The following is a 19,483-nucleotide window of genomic DNA, read 5'->3' as shown; positions in this document are numbered from 1 at the left end:
CCAAGAGGTTATCTTGTTCTAAACTACTAGCATTTAAGTTGAATGCTCAGGATTAAGGTCTGAAACTACAAGCTCCCACTTGGGAAAATGCCAGTAAAGTCAAGATGATAAGATTTAAGTGAAAATAGAAAGGTGATTTAAGGGAAAAGGAAGTAAAAAGACAGGTGTGGATTTATTGTGTAAAAAGTAAGAGGGGCCTGATCCTTCTCATTTCAGTGTCTTTGTGTGGAATATGTCTCCTTGGAATATAGCTCCTGTCATGCAATGAGGCATCATTAATGTATCGGCATAGTCTCCACTGCCGTACTACTTAGTTATTTATAATGAAAGTTCAGCTGTAATTTTGAATGTTAATGTATCTTTTTTTTTGCCATTCCATTTTCTAGGTGTCTCAGCACTTGTTTTTATTATAGATGTTATGGAAGCAAACCCTAGAAAATATTTTCATATGCATCACTTCTCACTTTGAATAGTACAAATAACACCATCTAGAGGATATCCAATATTGCCTATGGACATAAATCAAGATTCATGCACAGTAAATCTTATCAATCTGTGATAATGTACAGTAGGAACAGACAATACTCAGTTTACCTTTCTAAGATATGATGTCATCCTTTCTACCACTGGCAGAGATTCAACTCATTAATGGAACATCACATTAATTATGGGTTAAGTGCAAATGCTCAGTATTAAGACCATATATTTAAAGTGCAATTCTTCACTGCTGTTTAGTTTCCATGATTCTCTGCTTTTAAGTAAGGACTAAGGGTTTACCAAAAAGTAAAGAAGCCTTTAGCTGAGCCCAAAAATGATTCAAACCAGCAATTAAACAGTGAGCTAGTTGTTTATTTTTTATATTGGTGTCAAAAATTATTCATAATATGATGTCTCGTTAGTGAACCTGCACATAAAATAAATGTTTCATTATCGTTAAAATAAAAAAGACGTGGCAAGGATATCATATGTCTGTCTCAGCTAGTTGGAAAGATGCCCTAGATTCAGTGGAGAGAAAGCAGCACTTGTGAATTTATAACCATTTCATGCTAAAGTAAACATCTAGAAAAATGCCTTAAAAGGTGTCACACCACAGTGATTTCAGTATGATCCTTTGAAAGAGTGTTTTGCTCTATACAGGATTGATTGATGGCTCAGGTCATACTTTAACCCAGCCTTACTGACAACTATCCACCACTTGGATACTTGAATGCTGTGGGAGTATCAGAATGTGTTAACTTCTGAGTGCAATGAACATTACCCATATACACAGTGTGCTGCTGTCACCAGCCATTCATCACTGACAAGGGAAGCTCCACAAACAGGTCTGGAATTAAAATGGAGTGAAACTATCCAAGGCCAAGCCTCTCTTCTGGCATCACTTCCACCTACAATTCTTGTTCTGTAGCTCTGAGTTACCAGGTGTTTTCCGCAAGCTAAAAAAACAAAAAAAAAATAAAACAATAAATTAAAAAAAATGCAGCTTTTTAGGGGGCTATAGCATGTTTTATTAGACTAGCTAATATTGTTGGGAAAATTGGCTTTGTAGTATCTAAACTGCTATTCAAAAATATTGTTACTGTGGAAAAAAATTGAGATTTTATAGCTGAAATCAAGATACAACTTTATAACTTGGATTTAGATGTGTTCTTTCCTCAGACCTTCTGGATTTTTTATATGTGTTTTCAGAATACTACCATCTCTAGTGTATACTTAACACTGAAAACAAGTGAAGACTTTAAATTTTCCTGTGTTTATATCATTACGAGTATAGCTTTTATAGTCCATTCCCTAACCTTTCAATTCAAACTATAAACATTAGGCTTTATGGACTGAACAATTTGATTTCTATGTGAAATATTCCCAGGGTATGTCTACTTACGTTTATTGTTGCATTGCAGATGAACCACCTGGTTGTTCAAACAGAATTCTCTAGAATGAAAATGCAATTAAATCACAAATATCTGCACACCAACAAACACTATATGACTGTCAAGTATACATACGTAGACATTTATATATAAATGTCTATAAGCATATATCTACTTACACACTTCTCTATATAAACACATTATCAGTATAACTGTTAAATATATTTATCCAACATGTTTTAATTATATTGTAATTATAAATACACAACATTATATATTGTACTGTATGTACATATTCCTCTTCAATGGACACCGAATTCGTATATTTTACAAAAATAAAAGTAGACACCTCTTGCTTTTTAGGGAAGTGAGTCATCTGTGACAGATTCTCAATTAAATTGTAACTGTGTATGGTATTTTTTCTATATTTTGAGATGTTTTTAATACCTTACCACTAGAGATCAGTGTGACCAAAGAATTTAAGAGGATAGTTTGATATCGTTGTATCTTTACTAAGGTTATAATGCACTGTCAAATATATAGCTGCATTTAAAAGGTTAGAAATTATTTAGCAGAGATATAAAGCCAGAGTCTGAATAGCGCAAGACCACAGATCAAAACTACTCAAGCATTTCTGATACCCAGAGGTTTTAAGATTATCTTCATAACTTGTAATGAATCTGAACACTTCAGACAGTATGTGTACTAGCAATTTAAATCTGATACACAGAAATATATCAAAGGAAAAAAAAAGTCTGCCAATGGCTAGTTTACAATATGCATCTCTATATGATTTTTAAATAGAAAAGGGGAAGATATTATAGGTATTATGTATCCCTCATTATGTTTGCTGTAAAATTTTATTATAATGCATGATGTAACCCAGCATTTTCACAATCGCATAGTGGTGCAAGGACAAGTGGAAACTATAACCACCCCCCACATTCCCAATTAAAACTTCACTACAACAGCATAAGAATGAGGTATGCCTCCAGCCCTGAGAGTCCCAAATAGCAATTTTCCCCTTCAAGATAGATTCATAATTTTAAACTAATTTAACAAATTACAATTTGTAGTCAAGTCTATATTGACTTCATAAGGGTGTCCCTTGGTAGCAAGACAAACGTTAAAGAGGACAACCAGAAATGCATAAATCCACAAGAAATCAATACCATTTTCTGCATAACATAGGAACTAAATACTCTTGACCAAGCTCCTCCCATAGGCTCTAAAAGAATGGTTGGTACTGTATATTAGCTTTTTTATCTGATCCTATGTTTTCTCTCAGGTAGATGCATAAACTAGCCAAAATAATATCCAATATGTCAGATTTGTCCCCATTTCTTTTTACATGGAAACAGGGAGTCACATGTATTGAGGGTCTTTTTCCCACCACCAATACCTACTGACTACTTTAGTAGAAATTATGCCTCTCTGAGTGCTCTCTAAGAAGCAGCATGCTGGCCAGAAATCTAGTATAGCTGGGAAATCTGAGACTATGATCTTCGCTTAGGACTGACAAAAGCAATTATACCTGTGAAATCTGCTCACATACATCTGCAAGGCAGGATTTCTCCCTGTTACAAAACTATTCTGCCAAGGATATACATTGCCTAAGGACATCAGAGAGCAGTTTTGCTGTCTCTGCCACCACAGCTTTCAAGTTTCATCATATAAGTGCCCTCCTTTGATTCAATGATAGTTACACTTGAATAAAGACCAAAGACAATGTGAGAAATACATTTTATAATTTGATGAATTTGGGGGTTTCTTAATTATCAAGTATGTGTGATCTTTCTATCATTCATTATATGTACAAAAAGCATGTGAATCTCTAACAGTTTCACCCTGTAAAATGATTCCTACCAGCTGTCCAGATGAAACATGGTAGAAGATACCTATTTTTGCAACAGAAATACATCTAAGATAAATGAACTTATTCTATTTCCTCCTGAATTAATCACTTTTTAGTGTTTAATAGATATTTACAGAAGACATCTTTAAATCATTACCACTTTTTAAGATCTCTTGTGGCAATGCTGGTTTAGCCATCCACTCAAGAGGAAAAGAAAAATAGCTTGCAATGATATTCCATTAATTGAAGATACTTTCACCACCAGTGAGAATGATAAATGTTTAGGATTAACAGGTTATAATAAGAACATAAACTGTACCCCTTTAAAAATATTTTTTTTACTGTAGATAAAACATGGCATAGAAAATTAAGAATTCTCTCCTGCTTAGTTACTACATGGTATGTCTATAAAGGAAACCTGAAAGAACACAGACTCTTTCCATCCTCAACATAGTTTCAGCATTTTAGCAATTAGACAGTAATTTTCTACCTCAGTGCTTTTGGTAGGATTCCAGAAAAAATGTGTATAATAAGTCCTTCTATAAGCAGAAAGACAGTAATTGAAGTAATTGTGTATATTTTACTTTTTAATTTGATGATGGCAAGCCTTTCTGCTTTTGGAGGTAAATTCCAGAATTTCCTGAGAATATAATCCCGTGCAAACATTACATTTTCATTTAATCTACAAGAAACTACAAGTCTGTAGGACACTTCAGAATCACTACAGATGTTATTTGGGTTGAAAGAGATCAGAATATAATTGACAGTATGCTAAAGTTCATTTCATGATGATTCATTTCTAAAGGTGGAGACACATTGAGAAGTCATTTATGAGTGGGACCAATTTGTCTAAATAAAGATACCTGTCTGTTAATTGCTTGCGTTAGCAATCCACATCAAGTCCTAAATCCAATAAAGTCAATGGATTATAGAGTGTGACAGTATTTCAAGAGATGCCTTGATGGAATGCTTATTTGTCCTCTGTTGATAACAGAGTACCTAGTATGACAACTACTACATAACTATGGGTATATGCCACTCCATTTTAATTCTCCCACTATATTACATATTTATAATTTAGAGACCACTAGATAAGAAATGATGGTTTTTTTTTAAATAGCAGTATTTATTGTTTCCACAGTAAATATATAAAGACTTCACATAAGGTTGTACTGAATGCTAGCTAAAAATGTAGCAACTACCTCTCTTCTTTTAATTATACAATAGACGGGCAAAAAAGGAGGGGGGAAGAAAGAGTTTCCCAATGTTACACAGAACTCAGTAGTAGAAAGAGAATAAAACCTAGGTATGTTTATGGTCCAGACCTCATGCAGAATCATTATACCTCTTGGACAAACTTGAGCTAGAAATCAGTATATAAATGATTGCCACCACACTTTAAGTTGTTCTTTGTATGAGGAAGAAACCACACTCTACCCACCTTTTTGTAAATATTAGGCTGTTGTTAGTTGCTTTGGCAATGTTGACAAACGGGCCATCTGCAGTGAATAATACTGTCGATGACACGTTTGCATCCCTGGAAGGAAAATACATACATGCATATTTTTAGATATTTGGGAAATTATTGCAGTACCAATTCTTACATATATGGAGCTAAAACTCAGTGTGCAAAACAGAACAGAAATGGCTGAGCCTTGGAATATCACAGTTTTGGGTTTTTTTGAGGGGGCAATTACATTGATACTATACATCTGTGTCTAGAGAAGAAATTAAGCTATATTTTATATAAAGAAGAATCTAATGGAATAAATACTACCTTCCTTAGAAGTGAGTTTCAAGAGTTATGGATCAGTTGAAATAAAATAACTGGGGAATAAGTCAAGCATACTATATTTGCTAGTGAACAAGAAACTTCTTCTGAAGTGGGGGGTATTCCTTGACTATTTGTTTTTTGCAAGAACTGCCTTTTGAACAGCAAGAATTCTGTGTACTATTGCTGAGAATTTTTTTTTTTTTCCTACACTTAGAACCCATACCCAGATTTACTTTATAGCACATTCAGCATCATATACTTTGTGATACTGCATATGACCAGCTTGGAACATACACCCAAGAAACCTTTGCTTTCTCTTGAAGAAATGGGGGTGGGTGGGGTGTGTGGGGGGGTGTGTGGGGGGATTATAAATGCAGACTAATTTTTTCTGGGGGGGAGAAACAGCCTATTCTCATCTGACTCTGGAGCCAGACATCTCAGGAGCAAGAGAACCATTTGTGCAGGTTTAATACACAGAGAGTACCTGTCTACCAACGAAGTACCTTCTCTTCAAGTGCAGTACATCTCATTCTCCTGTAAAGTATGAGGTCCAGAATCTGCCTGCAAATCTGCTGTGTATGAAGAGTAAGACTAGACATAGGAGAAAGGAGATGTTCAATAGCCCTGCTGTGGCATTAAGGGATCTGTGTGACCCACCATACAGGAAAAGCCATTACTGCAGCATTGCTCAACCTAGAAATGACAAAGTCCACTTAATTCTGTCTCTAGATATACAGACATATATAGACAGTCTGGGCACTCTAGTCTAGTGTACAGACTTTTTTCAATGTAAAACACTAATATGTACTTCAGAGATTACCCTGGAACCTTGGGGTTCCGCAGGGAAGTTTTTAAATGGTCCGGGAGAGTGGTAAAGTGCCAACCCAGGTAGGTAAAGTGAAATTCTACTATGAGGAACTTTGCTGAGACCAGTCTAATCACTGATCTATGAAAAGTGCAAATGTGTGAAAAAAAGCACCAAGTTGTTTCTTGAGAATGTTAGTAAGCAGAAGTTTTAGTCAATGTAAAAAATGAACATGCTACCAGGAAAAGCTTAGAGTATGTACATTTATGAATATTACTGGCTTATATTTTCCATGGCACATTATACCAGGAAACCTTTCAATTCATAGCTTCCACCATCCTAATTTATCCAACAGATTTTTTTTTTTTTTTTTTATTATGCATAGATTTTTGGGAATCATTCTTATCACTTTCAGGTCCTATGTTTTATTCTCAGCACACTGGAGAACCTGGGCCTGACAGCCAAAGACAGGATTTTCTGAGCTGCCACAAGGAGCTTAGCATGTAGCTACTACTTACCATACATAAGTGGGGAGCATGAAAATCTAATTGACCTGGAAATCTCAAGCAAAACATTTTATTCTAATGAACTCATTTCCTTCTCAAGAATTTTGTGAGTTCATGAAGAAAATAGACTGCAGAATTGAGAGCAAGGCCTATACTCTCAGTCCTTGTTGGACTTTTGGATATGGCAAAATTGCAAGGTCTACCCCCATTCCCAGGTACAATTCAATAAACACCTGGATGGCTCTGGTTCCAGAGAGACAAGCTTGTTTCACACCACACCAGTATAATGCTGAAAAGCTCAAGTTATTATTTTGTCAGTTCAAGGAAAAACGATGCTAACAATACTCAGATTTTAAGTGCTGTCAGATGCACACAGTTACAAGTCTACGATGAGCAAAGGAGCTTCTTCAGGTTTCTCAAGAGCATCAATTTGTGTACCTGGCACCCCAGACTTATTAGGAATATTTGTAAATTATTTGCCTCAGCTATATTTTGTGGCTGAACACATAGGCATACCTCCAGATTTGCTTCCTGTATAGCACACACCACAAATGTGACAGTCACATATTTGAAAAATGGAGGCAAAAGGATTCACATGTGTGACGTATTGGAATCTGATTGGAACATTGCACTTTCTAGCCCAGCTACATAAACAATCAGGATATACTACAGAAGTCCTATCATTTCAGTCCATTTCATGAATTAAACAGTAAATGAGACTAGCAAATGTACAAGCAATTGTGCAAATTGTCCTAGATGAACTTTAGCTTCTTTCTCTAATAAGCATGATTCTAGATAATTATTCAGTATAGGTGCATGAGCTATACCCTACTTGAGACCTGTTATTATAAACATCAATTTAGTAATATTGTGTCACAGTTATTAATAAATATGCTGCTACAGGAGGATTCATGGAAGGCAGAAATAGAATGATGCTTACAGGGGTTTTATATAGTTGTATATATGAGAATTTTATCCCAGAGTGTAGGACCAGTGACAACAGTAGCACCCAGGATATGACAATATGATGCAATTTCAGTTTAAAAATACTTTCTCTTGACAATGGAAATATGTAATAAACTGAGAAGTTGAATTAAAAAGAAGTAACTAGGAAACTTAATAGGAATATTTTTTTAACAAGTGTATCTATTTTATAGATACACACAAAAATGCATTGCCACAAAATGTTATGGAGACAAAAGCATAAGTAATTTTTAAAAGGTAATAGAAAGTACCATAAGAGACAAAGTTCACTGAAGCCTATCAAATATAAAAATAGAAAGGAAACCAGCAGACTACAAAATTACTACTGTCCAGAAGTTATAGAGGGAAAAGAATTAGGCAGAGGGGAGAAAGAATCGGAGGAAGAAGGCTACTGGCCACTGTAAAGGACAATGTGTTGACTAGAAGAACATTTAGTCATTAGTTCTTATATGCATGTGTAAATGAGATCAATACGTAGATAAATTACAAGAGGGATTTGTGCATGCAGGTATCTGATATTTACATAAATGCAGTACCTACCCAAAGGGACTAATCTAAAACAATGAGTCAGCACACATTCATCTAATGATTAAAAGTATTTTCAAATAACACTTGGATATTTTTCTAAGTCCTAATTCTGTGATTTCTATAATTAAATTATCAGAAGGGAATTTGCAGGCATCCTACTTTGGACAGAGCCCATCATAATGAATTACAAGCTTAGAATTTAATTTGATTATTACTCGGATGAGTGACATCCCCTAAAAACATCAGCACTGTCAGAAAGCTATTTGTTATTCTGTGGATGGCAGTAAATTTTCAGTTATATATTTCCCTCCTCCCTTGAAGTATACCTCAAGAGAAATACAATTTCTTCTCCCAATAGCTCATGTCTAATGATAGTTATGAAACATATTTGGGACCCAGTAGCAGCATACCCAACTGATTATCTTGAATTTACTTAAAATGAATATTAATAAGATGGCAGAACAGCCAAGGCTGCGGTTTACTCCAGCTTTACTCTTGAGTCATTCTCATACACGTGAAGATGTAAACGATGATGTAAAGTGCAAAAGACTAATATCTCCACATTAGTCTCCCAGTGTTTTCCAATATATACCTCCTCATGCCTAATCTGCCATATTCAGAGTCATCAATCCTCTAATGAATGCCATCAAAATAGGGTTTGCAATAGTTATGAAGTTGTTAGCACACCAAGCAGGTCACTTACTACAGAAAAATATACTTGCCCTTTTCTTGAATGGTAAAGACGCCAGTAAAATGATGAAGAAAACATCAATATGCAGACTAAACAAACCTGCAAATAAGTTACAAAGACAATGAATATTTTCACTCACCCTAACCCCAGAAGCAGGCAAACACTGTCTGAAATCTCTTCATTCCAACCATCAGCACATGTCAGGTGCCACATCTTCCCAATCCTGGCCTGTAGCAGCCCTTCAGTGCTTAGAGAACCATTAAACAATCTCACTGTAGATCAAAATGGACAGAAGCATTTTAGCTGGCTGGTAAATGACCCTCCCCCCTTCACACCCCCATTGCTCCTCCTGGCCCAAGCAAGCAGAAATGTAATATGAAAAATAAAAAAAAAAAAAAGAAGAAAAAGATTAAAATACATTACAATGGTAAGAAACCCAGCCTCTCCAAGATGTTGTGTTTCCACAGGAAGGAAATGTTATTGCTATCTCCTTCTATATTTCTGCCACAGGAGGGTTTCACACCCTGTACTTTGCAAATGCCTGACAAGTAGACAATAAACAGTATATTTTCCATCAAGTCTAACCAATGTTTTTTCTTAGCCAGCACTATGTAATTTTCAGATACTGTGCGAAGCTTTAACTTAGCTTAGTAAAACTGATTGGAAATGAGGTTACAACCAGAGCTGACAGAAAAATTGGATTTTCCAGTTCCAATTTCTTTGAGAATATTCACTTTTTTCATTGCAGCTTTAGTTAAAACACACACACACAAACAATAAAAACTCCCTGAAAACCATTTGTTAAATGTCAGTTGTCCAGAAAACCTTTTCACATCAAAATATTTCAACAAAAATGTGAAGCATATCCACTATAGTAAAAAAAGAAAAAAAAATAGATTGTTATGAATACCTCTTTGACACCCACAGTGCACGAATGAAAGAGATGATAGTGATTAATCAATGGTAACCCTCAGTCGTAAGAAATTTTTGAGCAGTCTTCAAAATCTCTATGCTACAAGAATTCTCCAAATTTCTTTTGACACCCGTTCTCCCTTCTTCCGCTTGAACTATAATTCCTTTTCTCCTCATCAGATCCATGTCCTCCAAATACATTGTTAGGAAGGAGTAAGAGAGTTATTTAGCACTCAACAACTGCTTCATTCAAATGCCATATATTTTGAGAATTTTGCAAGGGAAAAGGTATCCTATAATTTTCTTTGCAGTTCCGGGGAAGTTTCAGAAGATTTAGAATTTGAAAACATCAGTTTATCTAGTACAAATTGCCACTTCTCATAAGAAATTGAAATTGGATTAAGAAAAATGAGCAAGACTTTTGGACACTGAAAAGATTCAATGTGAAGATGTCTAATTGAATTTTCATTTTATTTTAAGGCTTAGATTGATTCAGCCAGAGTTTGAATTAAATGAGGTTTTGGAAACAATTCTCCCAGTTCTTTAATGTGAGGTAATTTGCTATGAAGTAACAGACAATCTATGGCAAAATAAATCTTTGGGAATATGTACATCATGTTAGTTTAGGTGATGGTTACCTTGTTCATATCTTCTTTAGCAATGACTGGAAAAAAAAACATTCAAGTTCTCTTTGCTTAAGAAGCATCTGAAGTCAATTTTATTCCATGCATTTTAAAGGAAGACTATCTTTGCAACAAAATAGCTAATTGCTCTATTGTGAAGAGTGAATCTGTGCCTTTGGACATATATATATAGGTATACATATATTTATATAGGTCATATATAGAAATATATGGGGTTTTATATATATATATTACATGCACATTTATATATGCATGTAAAAGATGTTTAACTCAATGAGAATTGTCAGCATATATCCAAGGACATATCTGGTCCCTAGCAGTCCTCTTTGAAACAAAGGAAGATGATGCTGTACTAAGGTAAAAAGCCCACTTACTGCTCCAAAATAAATTGCCAGAACCACCACATTGTCAGAAACATCAATTTAATTTCTGTGCTAGGCCCAACATGCTTTTAATGTCAGTTTTACATTTAACATTGTTGAGAGAATGCTACTTCCATGTTATGCGATATGAGGTCACATACTCATTGTACCTCTACATTTTGGAAATAACAGTTTTACATGGGGACTAAGCAGCAGCATCCATTTGTCTGCTTGTAGCAATATGCACACCTACAATGGATGGTGCTTTTGCAGCCATACCATCCTTTCAACCTATGTCAGTGTTTCCACAAGATAAAGTCTATGCAGGCTGGAGGGTGCCATGTGCTGTAGTTTGGCTTCACACTCACAAGACTGTCTGGGAATTTCCATCAAGGAATAGAACTTCACTGCAGAATTTATACTGCTTTGAAACTCAAATTAATTACAGCAAAAAGTGATAGAATTTGGGAATAAAAATGAATACAGGAGGAAAACATGTCATGAGTTTTCATTTCATTTTGGGCTGTTATAAGCAGACACAGTTTTAAGGACAGAGAACTTCCTACCTTTTCCAGACATCTTCATCAGCTTACATACACTCTCAGAAAAGCAACCTTGTTTTTTTGGTCCTGACAAACTCAATGAGCTACTACTGTGTAAACTGGCATGGTCTGCATGCAGCTGCAGTAGTTTACACTATCTGAGGTTTTGTGGCTGTTTTCCTGCATAATTCCTACTAAATAAACATGCACTCCTTCTCTTTGAAAGAAACCTTACTGCACTTTGCTTCATCAGAGCCATCTTCACACTGAGGTAGGTTGTCACAAAGGTTATGCAATGGTATACAATCCCCACTGCCACACTGATGCTCATTAATTGCACAAGCTCCTGAAAGAAAACAAGAAAGGAAATTTAATTGATAATTACAAAAAAGGTTGATGTTCATTGGAGATCATATGGTTCACCTGAAAGAAAAGTTGAGTACACAGAACCTTTGGTTTCCTTTCTTATCCATCTCTTTTTCAAAATAAAGATTATTTTGAGATAAATAGAAGCTAATTAAGAATAGAATCTATTGCATTATACTTTGTAGCATCTGGTTTAGTTAATATTGCTCCATCACTAATGTTCTTCTGTTACATGTAATAAACTTTGGAGGGATGAGAAAAATCAAATCCTGGCCAAATCTTGTCAAAAGTGACAAACGATTTCAAGTTTCAGATGTTGAGTACTTTCACTAGGGTTTAGAGACCATAAAGTATATTAAGTCAGACATACAAGAGGCACTGAAACCATGTATCATCTTTCAGAACGTGCCTGGGAAGAAAGGCGGAAGAGACAAAAGTAACAGGAATGAATGAGAAAAGCATCCACAAAAGTAGGATTAAGCTACTTCAGTATCAGTTATATAACAAAAGCAGATCAAACAGAGAGTAAAAATAAAGTTATATTTTTCCAAGGCCAAAGTGTATTTTTAATGGCTCCATTGCATACATTTACAGGAAATCCACAGTCATAAACTTAAATTGTGTTGAAAAATTATTTTCTTTATTTTCCTTCCTGGACTTACTAACTGAAACATTTAATCATCTAGAAATCTTATTTAAGGCAAGGTAATTGTTTTGCTTCTGAATTTTTAGTATTAATCTAAAATGATTCATTCATCAGTCAGCATGGCCTGTTGTACAATATGGAAGCAAAATGATATGGTTATAAAAGGCCTTAATCAGGCCTTAACCAGGCCTTCACAATATTCAGTGGTCATAACTGATGCCAGATTTTCCATAGAATTTATTGGTCAGGTTTTTTTTATTATATTGCATACTGCCAAAGACTATTAATGTTCAAATTATGCTTCCTTTTAAAAAAAATCAATATTTCATAGAAAATTAAAATATGAGGAAAAATCTGCTTTTCTTTTCACAATTACTTTATTTACTGACAATCCTTTTACCCTTGGGCCTGCATGCTAATGATAATAGTCTCTGTCCTTTGGCTGAAAAGATCATGAATAAGCATCATTCTTTTGCAAATGGAACTTCTTAATATATTTAAGAAGAACTGGCAACAGCCACTTGGAGAACTCTGCCTTAAGTTTAATTTTTGTTTCACAACAAAATATGGGCAAAGCTGGCTCAGCAAATATGCTGAACCAGCTAAAAAAAGGCATAGCATTGGACTGTGCATATGTGATAAGAAGGCGGAATAAGAAGCAGCAAAATGGTCTTATGTCTGTATAAATCTACCTCTCAGCCTTTCACAGCAGGATTAAATGTAGTTGATTTTACAAAGATAAATCAATAGTTAATATTTTTATTTTTAAGATTAAGAAAAATACTGTTGTTAATCCATACAAAAGACGCAGCTGGCTAAACATGCTGGGGGCCACTTGCCTTTATGATGTTTAAAGTACGAAAGAGTGTAGATTCTTGTTGACTTTCTGTTCATGTAAACTAATGGTATTTCATATATCTCTCAATACATACTGCTTTTTCTTTCTTTTATTTTTTTCTGTTGTCAGACTTCCATAGAGGTAATACAAAGCTTTTAAATAATTCCAACAAGATTTGCAATAGAGTTAGTGTAAGTATTTGTCCTGGTAAGCATATTGCTGTTCCATGTACTTTAGCGTTTGGCTTCATTTTGCAAGTTTTTGGAGAGCTGATTGCCGTATTACTTATATATGTGTCAAATCTAATTGCAGTCTCCAACAAAACCTGAGCCTTTTAGAAGGGGACTGGCTGGGACTAGAAACACTGCTATCCAAATATTTAAGTCTAACTCTTCTGAGATCCTTCACAAGCTGAGGATCAAATTTTGAAGGTGCAAGGAGGACTGTATTGCAAACAGTAATCAGAGTTACATATACATTTTTCTTTTCTAGTGGATGTAATTGATAATAAGTATTTCACAAATGCATTTAAAAACGCATTAGTAACATCCTCAAGTGAGTCACAAAGTGATCTTCTTTTCTGAGGCTTGTATAACGAACAGTTTGTCTTTGCATTCTAAACATTTGAATATCTTTTGGTCAAAATAGTGAGTCAATTTTTCACATAATATTACACAGTTTTTCGTAGGATACCGACACTGGTCCAGTTACAATAAAGAAACAAAAACATCACTTTTCATGCTAGAAAACAAATTACAGATGGGTAACTACCAGGCTTTTTCTCTTTAACTTTTCCATATTTCTGTTGACAAAGGACTGAGGGTCAACTTCCACTCTCCAATTTTTCTCAAATGTCTTTGAACAGCAGTATAACCTCTTAAATACATGGGTTCATATGCTTACCTAGATGGTAGCCAGTAGTAAAATTTGCAAGAAATCCCCTCTTCGTTGTAGATTTGTCCGTAAGGAGGATTACTGTCATCTGATTTGTTGTAGAGAAAACATCTGGCCGTGGGTCTTGTCCTGTATATACAGCTTTTCTCCAGGAGAACATGGATATATTTAAGCTACTTTTGTTCTTATGTATTTCAAAATGTTTTGGGTTCAAAAGCAAATACTGCTACCACATGAATAGTTATTCCCCAAAACACAACTGCTATCAGACTGCAATGATCAAAGCTCAACCCCAAATTTGACATATCATTATAGAAAAATAAGGTTCAACTAAGAGATTATGCTTCTGTTTGTCCACACAAATGAGCAGGCTTATTTATCAAGAAGTTAATTTTGTTTGGATTGCATAGAAAGCTAAGTGTGTGCAAACACTTAGGAAATATGATGTCACATAGAGTATGCTTTCTCAGGTTTTCCTCCTAATTTCTGAGATCCCAAAATATAAAGAAATATTGAATAAAATTAGAGAGTTACTTTCCTTTATGTTATATCCTACAGTTTGCTCCAGCTGTCTGATTATATTAATTTTGTATGCTATGCTGCTACTTGCCCAAAAGTAAGGACGTTGGTCCTCTGCCATCTCTGACTTCAACTACATCATAAATATTTTCCAGATCAAAAAACTGAAAATGAAGTTGAATGTTTTTTCCATTTTCAGCATTTAAATACCACACACCTAGAAAATAATAACACACACACAAAAAAATCACCTTTTCAGCGTTGCATTTACAAATCCTTCTGGTTGAAGGATTTGGGGGAAAAACACAACTCTGTTAAATTATTAAGATCACCCAAGAGGTTTAGAAGACTAAATCTTATCTTTAAAAGCAACTTATGCTGTCAAGACCCAAAATTCGATTGACTCTCATCTCTAAAACACTTTTGAAAACTGGATTTAGGCTCTTAAGACACACACATGCATTTTTTTACCATTCATTACAACTGTGAGTTTCCCTAAAGCAGCAAAGCTAACTCTTTTGTAACTGTGAAAATGTGACAGTCTTGACACTAAAGACTTATTTGATAGTAAGATAATATCTATAATCAATCAGTCACAGAAGCCTGCCTTTCAAGTTAGATGTCTTTTTTAGAGTAGAAGTGTTTCCTTCTGTTTAGCCTATGCTTTACAATATTTAATCTATGTAAGTGTGGATGCTATCAAAATCTTCTAAAGAAAGTAAGAAAAAAAAAAAGAAAAGAAAAAGAAATCAAACCCAATTGTTTTATAATCTGTTCAGGGAATGAAAAACATTTTCTCAGTAGTAGGAATCTCATCTGGGAACTTGTGAAATTAATACCTGGAAATGAGAGCTATAACTCAAATGAGACAGAAACACGAAATTACAGCCTTTGTGATTAGCAGCACAACACAGTTCTCTAGTGAAAGGTGAAGCAATAAATAATTAATATTTCATTAACAAGTAATGACAGAGTTCTGTTCCTTGTTTTATCCATCAACAGCACAGAGTGTACAACCTTGTAACATTTTCATTTTTGCCAGCTGTAGCTTAATCTATATCAAGTAGCATTAGTACAGTAATGATGTCTTTCTTAGAGCCATAGAATCATAGAATGGTTGGGGTTGAAAGGGACCTTAAAGACTGTCTAGCTCCAACCCCCCCCTGCTATGGGCAGAGGTACTTTCCACTGGACCAGATTGCTCCAGGCCCCATTCAGTCTGGCTTCGAGCACTTCAAGGGATGGGGCATCTGCCAGTTCTTTCAGCAACCCTCACAGTAAAGAATTTCTCCTTATACTTAATATAAATCTACCCTCTTTCAGTTTAAAGCCATTACCCCTTGTCCTATCAGTACTTATATAAAGTCCCTCTCTAACTTCCAGGTACTGAAAGGATGCAATAATTTCTCCCCAGAGCCTTCCCTTCTCCAGGTTGAACAAGCCAAACTCTCTCAGTCTATCTTCATAGGAGAGATGCTCCTGTCCTCTGATCATCAATATTTTTCACTAGTGTGTTAAGAAACACTCTACAAAGAGAGGATCCTTTGCAAAATGTACACACACATTCTTTGGCCCTAGAAAAGCTTAACTATTTAACAGAAGAGATGATGACATTAACCTGGCAGCTATATTGAGGTATAATGGTAAAATGGGGATGCTCAGCACCTTGTCTGTTGCTACATTGACATAAAGATATTTGACATAATAGTCATGACAGAACTGGCCTGTCTGAACCCATTCCAAAGGATTATGCTGGTCTTCATCACTTTTTGATCAACTGGAACATGATTCCTTAACTTCTGCTAAAAGCCATAGAGTTTTCAGTTAAAAGGTCCTACTGTATATAGCTTAGATCTTTTTGCTTGACAGCATTTGACTTAGGAAAGCAGATTTAGTATGCCTACTTTTTATATAGCTAAACTTCTTTTCAGAAAAGTTGGAGAAGAATGACTTACAAGAAGCTTGATTAGGATAATTGTTTGGAAAGTTTTCAGAGCTGAAGGTATTGTTTGGCTCCCAGAGTTCAACCGGCCCTCCACAGTCAGCTGTAAAAGAAAACATTTCAAAAACGTAATTAGCCTATTGCTTATTTTTGCAATTTGTTGTTAAAAAGATAGGAAGAAAATAATTTTATGAAGAGGGTATTCAAGCTAACTTCATCACTGTAAGGGTAAGAGTTGCAGTGCTATTGATATAGAGCCTGAACAATGAGTTGTGAGAAGCCAACACTCTGGTAAGGACACAGAGCATTGAAGAAATAAGGTTTCTAAGAAATTCACTGTTCTTATTAGTTACAGTGTCTAAGACCTGCTGACTCATGCAGTCAGTGCTGCAGTGTTACAGCTATAGGTCTTATACTGCTATTTGTGAAGTGCTAGTGCCCAGATGCACAACTGTATTCATGATCATGCCATGAGAAGTCTTCCCCGTGTAGTTAGGGGAAGGACACAGTCTGTCTTTCATTTGGTGATTATTGGTCTGCTGTGCACATGGCAGAAAATATAATAAAAGAATGTGATACATCCTTTAATAAATTATAATCAACTGTATAATTTACTATTACATTAATAGAAAAGCTAGAAAATGTCAAAGAAACAGATGAAAGTTCCCCCCCCAGTATAACTTATTTATGCACTTAGCTTTTATGCCTTGCTTATTATCTGATTCATCTTCTTGCAGCATTACCTGATAGCCAAGTATGAAGCACATTTTGTCACATAGCAAATAAGCTTTATAGCAAAAAACCCATTATACTGTCATTTTGATTTCATCAGGACCCAAAAACTTTTACAGTTAAACCCTCTAAATGGTAAAAGCGGCCATTTGCTTTTTCTTTGAAACAACTTCTCCAATAAGAACTACTTATTTATTATTTTCTTATTGACATCTTAATCATAAACATGTATATGCACTTATACATAAAAACAAATAAAATGTATTTATAAGCAATTATTGTAGATATGTATGTACAGATACATGCACTCACACGAAGAGCTGATTGTACTTTATTTACTCAATAGTCTCTTTCAATATATAGTTTAGATGGCAGTTTACATCCAAAATATGCAGCTTCCCATTCCAAAACTTCACTTCATGTTGAGAAATATTATTTATTTTTAGTTCAGCTGTACCATCTTAATGAACTTTGGTGTTTTCCCACTTCTTTTGTTTACAATTACTTTATTCAAAAATAAACAGTGCTCCTTCACCTACTTCAGGAATTAGGAGTTAAGGCGAAAGAAATTTACGTTTTAAATTTTGCTTTGTTGTTTGTTTATTCTTTGAATTAAAATATTTTATTTTTTTTTTAACTTTCAGAATTTGGCTAAACTTTAACAATTCCCCCTGCCCCCACATTATGGCTGAAATTTTGTGTTTCATTATGCCTTATCAGTGTTCCATAATCTGAACCACTTGGTTGGAGACCGCATAATCTTCGAGTCCTAATGAGTTTGCTCATTGAATCGCACTGCATGGAAGCTCCTATATATACAAGAAAGATTTTAACTTTATCACTTCATCATGACAACCATGCCACAGAACTTTCTATTTCACCACATCACTCCTGGCAAGAAAAAGGCAAACTCTTGTAAGGAAAAGGAACTGCTAACAACCACACACTAATTAACAAGTGTATTATGTTTCAGTTATAGCTCACAATGAGGACTATCGGTAAATACAATTAACAACAAATAAATATTATATTGGCTTTTTTTTTAATAGAATGTTATTGCATGTACAAATAGACACAACCATTGTAAAGCTGCATAAAAAACATGACTCCTAGTCAGCGTAATCTGATAATATGAGCAGAACATACACAACTTTCTTAATAGAAGAACAGGTGCAATTTATAATGAAATCTGCTCTCGTGTTGACCACATGTAAGCCACATTAATAATGATCTTTTTTTTTTCTTACATCAAAAAACTAGAAAGAATTTATTTTACTAATGCATGGAAAAATGTTTTAATAATTTCTGATGATCTTTAAATTCAAATTTATATGGAGTTATTCATATAGCTGTCATTTGTTAGAAACCAAATAGTAATCAGCACAAATGGTTTATCATTGAGCATAATAGACAATTTTTCTCAGCACTGAAGAAAATTACATATGACCTATTCATAAAGAAAATCCTCTGTGTATTGGTCAACATTTTAATTTATTTTGACATATACATCTTAAGTGTGTAATCTACATGGTAATTTCCACACTGTTGTTTGTGTTAAAAGACAGGTTATAAATGAATATGAAGATGAAAGCAGTCTTTGTTTTAGATGAAAGTGTAAGCTGACAGTCTTGTGCAAAAGACAAAAGCAAATCCAGCTTCTCTATCACACCACCAAAGATTTGGTTTTACTTTTCAATGAGCTTTTGTGGCACTGTGAATGATGCCAGTGCCTCTTACTAAAGCTCTAAGTCTAGCAGAAGAAATTGGCTTAGCTCACATTCTTTCATCTCTTGTTTATAGACATGATGTTTGTATTGAAACCATTAGTGTTAGAAAGCTTGCACCACATCCATCAAAGTAATTTCATGCTTCTTTGAAGATGACTGATAACATTCACTATTTTTTAGCAGGTTACAGGCAGCATATAGATAGCACACCTCAATAAAGTTATGAAAACAAGTTAGTTTTTCCGCAGCAACAGCTTAGCCTGAGCTATTCTATCATATAGAAGAACAGTATGGATCCTCTCTAATCTGCTTGAAAAGGAGTTATATGCTATGTGACCACTTCCTTAT

At 34.8% G+C, this 19,483-nt stretch overlaps 1 protein-coding gene across 1 annotated transcript in view; it reads right to left on the bottom strand.

Moving 5' to 3' along the window:
* Positions 1-19,483, bottom strand: part of TMPRSS15 (transmembrane serine protease 15) — a 53,527-nt gene that overhangs the window by 4,331 nt on the left and 29,713 nt on the right. The window contains exons 16-23 of the mRNA XM_061454422.1: positions 16,690-16,779; positions 14,826-14,951; positions 14,225-14,356; positions 11,707-11,817; positions 9,151-9,283; positions 5,165-5,260; positions 1,880-1,929; positions 1,259-1,433 (exon numbers count right to left, since the gene is read on the bottom strand). Of these exons, the coding sequence (XP_061310406.1) occupies positions 1,259-1,433; positions 1,880-1,929; positions 5,165-5,260; positions 9,151-9,283; positions 11,707-11,817; positions 14,225-14,356; positions 14,826-14,951; positions 16,690-16,779 (913 nt within the window). The remainder of the gene's footprint in view (positions 1-1,258; positions 1,434-1,879; positions 1,930-5,164; positions 5,261-9,150; positions 9,284-11,706; positions 11,818-14,224; positions 14,357-14,825; positions 14,952-16,689; positions 16,780-19,483) is intronic.

This window comes from Pezoporus flaviventris, unplaced genomic scaffold (genome assembly GCF_033815535.1).
Source record: "Pezoporus flaviventris isolate CSIRO_AGI_PZ_B2104156 unplaced genomic scaffold, CSIRO_AGI_Pfla_v1 ptg000015l, whole genome shotgun sequence".
NCBI classification, from domain to species: domain Eukaryota; kingdom Metazoa; phylum Chordata; class Aves; order Psittaciformes; family Psittacidae; genus Pezoporus; species Pezoporus flaviventris.
This window is presented reverse-complemented; position numbering and strand designations above follow the sequence as displayed.